The sequence below is a fragment of the Miniopterus natalensis genome, chromosome 9 (assembly GCF_054644295.1).
Source record: "Miniopterus natalensis isolate mMinNat1 chromosome 9, mMinNat1.hap1, whole genome shotgun sequence".
Taxonomy (NCBI): Eukaryota; Metazoa; Chordata; class Mammalia; order Chiroptera; family Miniopteridae; genus Miniopterus; species Miniopterus natalensis.
Genome location: NC_142089.1, coordinates 28,058,150 through 28,069,730, shown reverse-complemented (window position 1 = coordinate 28,069,730; position 11,581 = coordinate 28,058,150). Strand labels below are relative to the sequence as shown.

The following is an 11,581-nucleotide window of genomic DNA, read 5'->3' as shown; positions in this document are numbered from 1 at the left end:
CCCCGCGCGCCCCTGGACCGCGACGCAGCTCTAGGACCTCCGCGCGCCCCGCGACCCCCGCGCGCTCTCAGAGCCCCGGGGCTTGGCCGACGGGGCTGCGCGCCCGGGTGAGGGGCCTCGCCCCAGCGGGTACCCCTCTTCCAACTGACGGAGCCCCGCCCCCGAGGGACCCCCAGGTTCTGCAGGGACATCCAGCCACGCCCCAGAGGGCTCCCAGCATCCCGCAACGAGCCCCGCGCTCCAGAGGAACCTCGGTGCCCAGCTGGGGGCTCCCCGCCCCGCTAAGGGGGCGCCGCCCAGGAGGGTCCCCCGCGCCCCGCGGGCCCCGGCAGGATGCACGCCGCCCTGGCGGGGCCGCTGCTCGCCGTCCTCCTCGCCACCGCTCGCGCCCGCCCGCAGCCCCCGGACGGAGGACAGTGCCGGCCGCCCGGATCGGTGAGCGAGCGCCTGCCCGGCCACTCTCCCGGCTGCCCGGGCACCCCCGGGACGATGGCTTGGGGTCCTGCCGTCTGCACACACCTCAGCCCGCCCGCTCCACCTTCGCCCGCCAGGTGCTGCCTCGGGCGCCCTTCCCCAGCTCCCGGCGTCTCGGCTCCAGCTCCGCCCGTGAGCCGAGATGGGCGCTCCCTCTGCCGCTCCTCCTGCACACGCGGACGCTCTGGGCTCTCAGCTCTCGGTCCTGCTCGGATGCTTCCTCTCTGTGCCCCTCTGGCTCGTTACTTCCTCGCTTTTATCCTGCCTAGATCCCCCTGAGTTCTCTCTGCCCGCCGTGACTTCTGTTTCTACCATCCCTTGCCCTTTTCCCTCTGATTTCCATCAGACCCTCTCTCATTCACACGCTGCCCCCTCCCAGGCTTCCCGGCGCCCCTGCTCTCCCACTCTGACCCAAGACAAACTTTCTCCCCAGTGCAGTTTCCCATTTTTCTCTCCCTTTCCAGCCCAGGCCCCCAGCACCCACTCTTCCAAATGCCCCTATTTCACAAAAAAAGGGGAAGATTCCAGAGGAGAGGAAAAGCAGTGCCAGGAAATACATGCTGCCCTAATATTTCCTCGGGGTTGAGTAATTATTGGTTCTCCTAATTTTCCTTCCAAACCAAGGAATCTCTTGATTTCCCACAGTATACCCCCTCAAAGTGTAAATTAATACATTGAAAATAACCCTAAGTTGGAGGCCAGAGGACCAGGAGGTGATTTTGTGGGGTCCTCACTCACTGCCTTGTTAGCAGAGAGGTAGTTGACCTTGGACAAGGTGCACCTCCAGCGTCCTGACTCCTGCTGAAGCAGGGAGCTCGGTGGCCTGCTGGGCGCTCAGAGCCAGCTTATATCTCCAGCATGCTGGGATTTACACTTGTTGGTTGTTAGTAAAGTAAGGTACCATTCCCTGCACCCACCCGGAAACATTCTTTTCACTGCTAAAAAATCGGGTAGAAAAATGTTATGAGTTAAGTTTGCAGGTGCTGTGTGGACTGACAGTCCAGGGTTTTTTTTTTCTTTTTGTTTTTTTTCTGGATGGAAAATGACTTGGCCTGTGAGAAATGACAATTGCTTTCTCATGCCCCTTAACCCCTGACCCTAAACTGAATCTGGAGAAATGACCCCTGCTTCCAAGCCCCTCTCTGTTCACCCCTACACACACCCTTGTCAGAGCTCAGGTCATAGATGACAGAAAAATGGGGTTGGAGACCAGGTGCACCTTACTTAGGGGAGCAGCCCGGAAAGCACCCAGAGCATGTACATTTCTTGGGACTGGCTCTATGGCATCCTCCGCTCCCAAGCCAGGGCCTGAGACTTCACTTAGCCTGTAGCTTTTAAAGCACTTTCTCATCTGTGGTTTCAGCTGGTTGAGCAGAGTAGCTGACACTCAGATCTGCCCTCCAAAAGGAAAACCGTATCCACCCTGATGAATGGGAAGTCGCTGTTTAAATAGGTGTGCTATTTTTAATAGGTGTTCTGCTTTCAAAGTGCTCTTGGCAAGTATCTTCTAATGGTTGGATTTCAGTTATATGACTTCCTCCCTTCTTACCAGAGCAGTACTCTTGCTCCCCCTCTCCCCACCCTCCCTATGAAACACCACTGGTGAAGGTTTGGCTTGGCCAAGCATGAATGTTCTCAGGTGATGTGGCAGACCTTGGCACAAACAGTGAAAGCTAATCATAATGAGAGCTTCCTTCATTGCCCCTTCCTCCTCCATGCCTGGCACTGCTCTTAGGGCTTATTTAGATATATTGTGTGTTTTTATTCTCCCATTAACCCCTGAGGTAGTTGCTCTCACCCCTCCATTTTATAGATGGGGAAACTGAGTCTGTGGAATTGAAACAATGTGCTCAAGATCATACAGCTAAGACAGTGCAAAGCCAGGATTTGCCTGTGGGTCTTTCAGCTTTCAAAGACCTCTCTCTTTCCCATGGCCCCGAGTAGGTGTCTGCCTGCCTTCCATCCCCACCTCCTCCTGCCCCGTCTGTGTTAACCTTGGTTTGCTCTGCTGCCATCAACCTCACTGCCTTCCTTCTCCTCTCCCCCTGCAGCAAAGGGACCTCAATTCCTTCCTGTGGACTATTCGACGTGACCCCCCGGCCTACTTGTTTGGCACCATCCACGTCCCCTACACACGCGTCTGGGACTTCATCCCGGACAACTCCAAGGCAGCCTTCGAGGCCAGTGCCCGCGTCTACTTTGAGTTGGACCTGACAGACCCCTACACCATCTCTGCGCTGGCCAGCTGCCAGCTGCTGCCCCATGGGGAGAACCTGCAGGATGTGCTGCCCCGGGAACTCTACTGGCGCCTGAAGCGCCACCTGGACTACGTGAAGCTGATGATGCCCTCGTGGATGACGCCTGCACAGCGGGGCAAGGGGCTCTACGCGGACTACCTGTTCAACGCCATCGCAGGCAACTGGGAGCGCAAGAGGCCTGTGTGGGTGATGCTGATGGTGAACTCGCTCACTGAGACTGACGTGCGTTCCCGGGGTGTGCCTGTGCTAGACCTCTACCTGGCGCAGCAGGCCGAGAAGATGAAGAAGAGCACGGGGGCTGTGGAGCGGGTGGAGGAGCAGTGCCATCCGCTCAATGGGCTCAACTTCTCCCAGGTAGGCACAGGGCACCTGGTCCCCGGGACTGGGCAGCCCCTATGCGCCCTTGTTCTCTTCTCTGATTGTCTTCCTTCTCTGGCAGCCGGAGCTTATCCTTCCCCCAAAGGGAGAAGGTCTTTTGGACTATGGAGTGACTCGCCAGTTGCTTTTGGGGTGGTATGAGGGCAAACTGGTATGTGCTGGCATTGGGGGTAAGAGTTTGGGTGTTTGCGTCCCTCTCAGTGGTGTTACCTGTCGGGGATATACACTCCCACCTGCCGTGCTTGCCTGAGCAGAAAGAATTTCCCTGGGAGCATCAGAGTGATGAAAAACAAAAAGAGGGAGCTGAAAGTTTGCATTCGAGGCCCCTGATCTCAAGATCAGGAGGCTGTCTGGAGGTTGTTGTGTGGACACATGCAGGTAGCAGCAAGTAAACAGAGGACACAGAGAGGGAGACGTGGTGCCTGGGACTGGGCGCAGGGCAGGTGTTGTGAGTGGACCTGGTGTCTGTGGCTTGCTGTTCGATATTAAGCACTGTTGGATTTCCTGGACCTTTGCAAAGCTTCAGGCAACCCTCGGACTGCCTCCCTAGGCTGGGTGAAAGCCAGCCAGGATAGTTTTGGGGTTAATAATTTCAGAGAAATGTGTTCACTTAAAGGTTGACAGTTCTGATTTCTGAACCTAGGAGTGGGGGCAGGGAGAAGGGAGGAGCTTAGGAGGTTTAAAGTCTCTGGCTGCCAGAGAAGACCTGATCCAGCAAAATGTCATTAAAAGCCCTGTCTCCATGGGCAGAGGTCACTCGCCACTCATTGGCCCCAAACTCAACTCTGAGGCCCCGGGAACAATGAGTTCACATCTGTGCCTTGAGAACAGGGATGGGGGCTCTCATCAGGGCTGGGGGCTCCAGCTAGGAGGCCCCCAGATGGGGCTCCATCCAATGCCCCAGTGAGGAGTGAGGCATGGCCCTGGAGGCATGCTCCTCTGTTACGAAGACAGTCCTATAAATTGGCCAGGCTAGAAACTACCACTGGGACCAGAGCTGCTTGCTGCTCCCAAGATGTTGCAAGCTCTTCACCAGGGAAACAGCAGCAGAAACTGATCCCCCTTCAGAGATCTCTGGCCTTTGTTTTTCCAGGGGAAATGCAATATTGTCCCCAGGGAGGTAAGAAGCCAGATTGATTTGCCGGCCAAATGAAAGGCGGGTTTGTCGGTTCTCCTGCTGGCTCTCCCATAATTGTGGAGTCCTTACCCAGAGGGCCCCGGTGGCAGGAATATTGGGGCAGTTAGTCACGCCCCGCAGGGTTCTGACTACGCCTGACTCCTTCTCCACGGGGGAAAATCCTGTGCATTCTCTGGCCCAGCGCTGATTCCTCTGAACATACCGGCTTTCTCCCTCTGAAGTGACTTTCCCTTGCCAGCCTCGAGAGCTGATATTATCTGTGTTAGGCTCCCCAGCACTCACCGCCCATCTCATTTTGGAGGCAGGCTTGTGGGAGGCCCCTCTGTTCAGAGGCCTCACGTCTGGCCTCGATATCTTTTTTAGGCTGGGGAGGTGGGGGATCCACCATCACTCTCAACACCCTCTTTGTACCAACCACTGAGGAATCCGTGAGAGCTGAAGGGAGCACAAAAACCCCCTGGTTAAACAGCCCCTGGCTTTAATCTGTCTCTCTTAAAACAACAAAACTATCTTTCTTCGGGGTCTGGAAACACGGCTGTTCAACCGAATGACGGCTTTGGTAGGTTGAAAACATTTGCTGGAAAGTGTGTGAGGTTATGTTTTAGGAAAAGTTCCTGAGAGCCATTCATCGGCCAGCGAGGAGCCCGCTGACAGTCTCCAAAGCCCATGTTTGAAGATCAAACGGACTCAAATCTCTGGTTTCACAAACGCGCCCACCCCATCACCAGCCTGGGCCCGCTCTTAAAATTGTTCTTGGGTCCAGCTTCTCAAGAGGGCTGCAGGAAGCAAGTCCCAAACAAAAGAAAACAGGTCTCCTCTTGGTTCCCTAATCTCCACACCCTTCACCACCTGCCAGAGTGTCCGACCCCCACCAATTTGTTCTGTTATCATTTTGGAGCGAGGTGATGAAATCTCTCCTCCATCCCCATGGGCCACCGTGGGCTAACTGGGAGGGAGAGTTTCCAGAGCTTGGGTGGATGGGGATGTTAGGGATCCCCCACCCCAAAGTCAGAAATGCAAGAGCCTTCTCAGTAAAATTGTATGCGCGCGTGCACAGTTTGATATGAACATCTGTGATGCATTATTGTACCAAAATATCTGTTAAGTGCATCAGATTTTTATTTTTTCTTTCCTCTCAGCATTACTGTTATTGCAAAATATTTGGGGGGGTGCAATGAGAGAGGAAGGCGGGAAATAGAAACCTTAAGAGAGAGCACCTTTTTGTCAAGAACTGGGATTTTAGTTTTAATTTGAGTATTTCTCAAATTTTTATATTTTCTTCTGGGCAGAAATACCACATTTTTTCTTGCTAAGTGGAGAAAGGAAGCTTACATGTTGGGACACTATGGGTTGGGGAACCACTGAAAAAGCTTCTTCCACCTTTGCATAGCTTGGAAGATTGGGCTCAGTGGCCCTAATCTGTGGTTTTAATATAAACTGAGTGTGCTAGATCCAACATCACCATGAGTTTGCTGTGTGACCTTGGGCAAGTCAGTTCCCCTCTCTGGCCTTGTTTTTCCCATCTGTGAAATGAGACACCAGGATTAGGTCATCATCCAAGTCCCTTTCAGCCCTGACATTCCATGGGACGGTTATAATCAATTCCATGTGCCTGGCATTCTGCAGGAAGCTCAGTATGCTTTTCCATTTTGTTCGATTCTCACAAGCTGTGGTTTTCTAAGGTGAGCAATCAGAAAGGTTGGGTGACTTGCCCAAGGTCCCATGGCTAATAAGGAACAGAGCCAGTCTGCCTGACTAAATGAAGGATGCACGCTTCCTGCCACCCATATGACTAGGTATTTTGTGTCCTCTTGCAGGCCTTTTTTCAGACCCTTCTTCTGTTTCTTTCTCCCCTTTAGAACTTGAGGGCTTAAAAGTTTACTTCTTGGAAAATTTATACCTATAGAGAAATTATTTCCTTTGGCCATGGGGCTGAAGCGGGGAGGGTGAAGGCAGGTCCTCTGAAGACTTCCTTGATGTGGTACAGACAGCTCAGCATGGTGGGCTGAGAGGTAAGAGAGTAGCCTCTAGATTTCAGTCCCAGCTCTGGCTCTAAAGCCAATGATTTGTGTATAGTTTTGGTGTTCCTGTCTGTCAAATGGGGCAGTAGTGACCAGTCTTTCACAATTGAGCTGGTTTTGAGAGGACAGGAGAAGACTCTACATGTGGGAGGTTTTTGAGAGGGTAAAATGACTACCTAGGTGTAGGTCCAGTGTTTGGAAAAGAGTGGGCCAGCTCCAGGACTGAGAAAAAAAGAGGAGGGAACCTTATCTCTGCCTAATTAACACCTTCTTCTAGCAGCCATGTCCACTGCCCATTCTTTGTTGAACAGAGTAAAGCTGGAGTAATAAGGGCTGGTGGTGGCCCCTGCCCCCAGGGGCCTGTGGGTACCTGAGCCTTGAGTCCAGATCTTGTAACAGTCTTGGGACTTGCAGATTTCAATCAGCTTTGTCAGCTGCCTCCAGGGACTGGTACCAGCTGCCACTAACTTGCTGGGCTGATTAGGAGACCCCCTTCTCCCTCTAGAGGGCCTCAGTCTTCCCCCACCTGTAGGTGGAGGAGCTGCCTGAGAGGGCCTCTAAGTTATGTGGTTCTCTGAGGCAGAGTGAGAAAACGAGGACCGGCCATTCTGTACTTCGTTTGTTTTCCCAAACATGCGATGTCACCCATCCAGTGTGTGCAGAGCCTAAACACCTGGGCATGGCTGCCAAGGCTATCCACAATGTTTGTAAAATTCTACCGTCCCCTCCCTAGGGAGTTAGAAACCAGAAAATCATTATTTATTGAGCTCTGTCTCTGTACAGGGTGCTACATTAGACCTTGTAAGTACATCATCTCTAAACCTCACAGAGATGTGGCAAGACGTATCATCATCTCTCTTTCACAGACAATAAATTAAGGCTCAAAAAGATTAAGTCATTTGGTTATGATTACACAATCAGGCCAGGCAGACTCCGGGTTCAAACTCGGGTGTGTCTGATGCCAGAGTCCATGCTTCTTAGGCATGCGAGAGCTGACCTGATTTTTGTTTTTAATAGTAAGAAGGCATTATCTGGTGATGTGAAGTGTGGATGTGTATTTGAGTGGTGGGAGATGGTCATATTTTGCTTAAAAAAATGAAATATATATAGAGAGAGAGAAAGGGAGAGAAAGAGAGAGAGAATTCAAAAGAGCTGACACTGATTTTCTCCTGGCTTACAAATTGGATCTAAAGGTGATTCTAAAGTTAGAATTCTCAAAGACATCCCCAGCTTTCCAAAGGACCATTGTGAAGATGGCACCCCGAACACAGGCTAAGCAGGCACAGTTAAATAAAGGAGAGTCAGCTTGGTTTATAGTCAGAGCTCCTGTAGCTACACCCTGCAGGGCGTGCACACATTATTAGGTGCTCAATAGGTATTCAAAAAATGAATGAATGACTAATCAGAAACCATGGTATGACTATCCCTGCTTCCCTTCCTTCCACCATCCAGCACTATTGAATAGATGAATGAATGAATGAATGAATGAATGAATGAATGAATGAATGAAGAGAGACTGCATAAATGAGGAGCCCCCTCCTTGAGCTTTAATAGCTCCACGCCTTCCTGCAAGGACACAAAATGTGAAAATTATCAAGTGGGTCGTGCAAATACAAAGCAGCCTCCATTCCTGAACCCCATTCTTACCTTACTTGTGACTCTGGACTAGTCCTTTCTCCTTTCTGGACCTGGGTTGTCCCCCCTGTCCCACAAGAGTGTTGGTTTGATGCTTTCCAGGGCTGGCTCAGTTCTGACTTCTGCAGTGCTCGGCTTTGATCCCCATATCTTGGGGACCCTGAGCCGCCCTGAGATGTTGAGCCTGCCTTCTCCGCAGGTGGGGGGCTGGCTGGCTGCGGCTGGCTGCTGCTGCTCCCTGCTTGTCCGGGAGCCCGTTGGTTCCGGTGGCTGATCCTGCTGCCTCCCGCCGCAGTCTGCAGAGCAGAGAGAGCCCCAGCCTGTCGCAACACAGTCTGCTGGACACCTGCCCAGCCTTGGAGCCTTTTCTGTCGTTAGAACTCCTCTCCCTCACTTTCTCACTCATTCAGCCAGAGCACCTTAGTGTCAGGCCAGTGCACTGCTGGGAGCAGAGACCTGGGAACAGCCTCATTTTTCCTGCAGAGTTCACTGACTAGCCAGGGAGAGTGGGTCTCATTAGTCCTTGTATACATCTGTGGAAACTGAGGCACAGAGCACCTGCGCATCACACTGTCCTGTGTCCTGGCTCTCCACACCTCATGGAGGCCCCGCTCTCTCTTTCCCTTCCTGTCATCTGTTCCCACCTTTCAGAACCTGTCTCTCATTTCTCCTTCTCCAAGAATGGCCATTCCTGAGCCCTCCTCTTCTCTGAGCCTCTGTGGCAGTCACAGCAGCACTAACCAGTGGTCCCTCAAGTGCACAGCACTCGTCCTTACCGGTGGCTTCCCATCAGATCTATGTGCCCTCCTGAGTGAGGGGTCAAACACCTCCCCAAGGCAGCTGGGCACCCTACAGACGATGCTGAGCCCTCTTCTCCCTGGAAGTCACCTATAGAGTGAGCCCTTTAGTCAGTATAGGATCGGAACACAGGCTGGCCTAGCGTGCACCCATAACTCCATCTCCTAGACTGGGAAACAGGCTTCTTCTGGCCCCATCTACAGCCTGCCACACCCATTGTGTCTCCCACACCAAGCCCTGTGGTTGGGAGCTGTTCAGCAAATGTCCATCATGTGGTACAGAGGTGCCTTGGGAGGACCTGCTAGCATTGACCCCTAGGCACATGTAATCTCAGATTCTTTCTGTGCCCAGAGAGCTGTTGGCCAAGCGCCCCTGCTGTAATGGCAGGCTCTGTCCGCTCTCTCTGACCTGGTTAACTCAGACTTTAACATTTAATATATTAACAGGAGGGTAGGAAGGTGGGAGGGGTAGGAACAAACTCGGGAGCAAATGCGCAGGATGGCTTAGGTGCCTCTGTTGAAGGAGAGTGAGAAAGCTAGAGGTGACCAAGCTGTCCCAAAATATTCTAGTCTCAAAATTAGAAATGTACGGGATGAAATCTTCCAGAATTACAGAATCTCTGACTCCTAAGCCAGACTCGGAGGCTCAGGGAATCTAAGAATGGTGAAATCTTAGAACATTAGACTCAGAGGCATTTTTGGACTCGAAGAATCTTCACGTTATGAAATCCTAGCCTCTCAGCTTTGAAGAATTTTCAGCTCATAGCAGACTTCTAAAATTTTAGAGTTGGAAGGGACCAGCTCTCAAAACTTCCAAGAAGCCCCATCTGAAAACCCATTGATCTCCTTCCCGCAACACACTCGCCAGTCAATCCCAGGCCCAAGACGGAAAGCCTGAGCGGTGGAGCATTTTGTGACGGAGATAAAAATGGGAGCGTGCCTTTGTTAATAGTTCCCATTTGGACATCTCTGGAAGCCAGGAAGAGGTCTCCTGGTAATGCAGCTTTCCGAGGGAGGAAACTGAAGAATGCGCCGAGCGCCGCGGCCTGCCAGCCAAGCTGCCGACGTCCTTCCCCTCCAGTTTGCCTCTGAATATTATCCACTTCACTCCCTTTTATCTCCCAGCACTGGCTCTCTGGCCGCCCACTTAATCCACAGGCAGCCGGTGGCCCAGCCTTCAGCTCTGCTTGGCGGCTGCCAAGCTGTCTCGCCGAGCAGCTCCTCCAGGTTCCGCTGGCTTTTAAGCCTGTGCCGTGTAGCCCCTGCAACACTAAACTGTTGCCCCAAGCTTGGAAGCACTGTTGCTTGTGCCGGGGCCCCTCCCTCTCCAGGAATTTCCTCCTTTTCTCTTCCACTCCTGAATCCTATGAGATTTGCAAGGCTCAGCTCACAGCTGTACCTCCTCCAGGAAGTCTTCCCAGAATGCTCCTAAATCCAATCTGCTTGGGAAGACTTGATCCAAAAATATTGCTTGATGCCTCAGCCACACATATTCTTCCCCTCTGTGGAATTTTTAATGACCTTTTATGATATTCTTTCAGCACTTACATATTTTACTTTATATTATAATGATTACTGAGGCAGTCTTTTTTTTTTCTAATGGACCCAGATTCGAAACCTAGTTTAAAATATGCTTACAATTGACTACAAAAATTTAGACTGAAGGTGCTCCAGGTCTGAAGTTGGGGCTTTGCGGTACTTTCTGTTTTTGAGGTGTTGGCAGCTTTGGATGCTAAAAACGGACCGCATCTTGGCCTCCATATGCATAGAAAGCCTTTAGACTTCCCACCTGGGCTGCGTAGATGAGCTCTGTACTGATGTTGGCCCATCTGGTCAGGACTCTAGCATCCATAGGTCCCTGTTGGATTGATCTCTCTCTAGCCGGGAACACTTTGTTGTTTCCTTTCCCTCATCTCTTACTTGCAAACAAAGGCCTCTTTTCTCCTCGTCTTTACTCCCCAGAACACACATGAGCCTCTCCAGGCTCGCCCCATCCTCCCACTTTGTTTTCATTTTAAAATGTTTCATTTGACCCCTTACTTGCTCCTTTGGTTTTGGGCTGCAGCAGTGCTGACCTGTTCTGGTTCTCCCTCCTGCCTCCCTGCCTCACACACAAACCGTGGTCATGCCTCCGTACGTTTGCTTATACTCTTCCCTCTACCTGCCCAGTTTTTATTGTCTGGTGAACTCTTACTCCTCCGAAGCGGCCAGAGTTCCTGAGGGCAGCCCACTTTAAAAGTCTGGACTCTTCAAATAAATGCCCTTTATAGCGCTTTATTCATAGTCACAAGACTGCACTGTCTCCATGGGCTGATGCTACCTGATCATAACTCAGCAGTTTGAGTTTTGAGTTTAGGTGCCATGATGTGATTGGCTTTTAGCATTGTGGGGTTTTTCCTTTTACTTTTAAATTCTTATCAAGGTATAATTGACATAACATATTAGTTTTAGATGTATACAATGTAATGACTGTATATTTGTATATATTGCAAAGTTGCATTGTGGTTGTTTTGTTTGTTTGTTTTTACATTGTGTTTTAAAGGGATCGGTGGGTGTCTTAGTCTCCTTGACTGCCATAACAAAATACCATAGACTCAGTGGCTTAAAGAACAGAAATTTACTTTCTCACAATTCTGAAAGCCAGAAGACTGCAATAGGGTGCCAGTTTGGTTGGGTTCTGGTGAGAGCTCTGTTTGTGGCTTGCAGACAGCTGTCTTCTCACTGTGTCCTCACATGGCAGGAGTGGGAGGGGTGGAGAGAGAGAGGGACAGAGAGAGGAGTAGAGGTATGAGTTGAGATAGAGAGAGAGTAAGCTCACTGGTGTCTCTTCTTAGAAGGGCCCTAATCCTATCACAAGGGCCCCACCTTCTTGATCTCCCC

At 51.4% G+C, this 11,581-nt stretch overlaps 1 protein-coding gene across 1 annotated transcript in view; it reads left to right on the top strand.

Moving 5' to 3' along the window:
• The first annotated feature begins 333 nt into the window (after positions 1-333).
• Positions 334-11,581, top strand: part of TRABD2B (TraB domain containing 2B) — a 190,083-nt gene continuing 178,835 nt past the window's right edge. Inside the window, exons 1-2 of the mRNA XM_016199303.2 lie at positions 334-435; positions 2,526-3,086. Of these exons, the coding sequence (XP_016054789.2) occupies positions 334-435; positions 2,526-3,086 (663 nt within the window). The remainder of the gene's footprint in view (positions 436-2,525; positions 3,087-11,581) is intronic.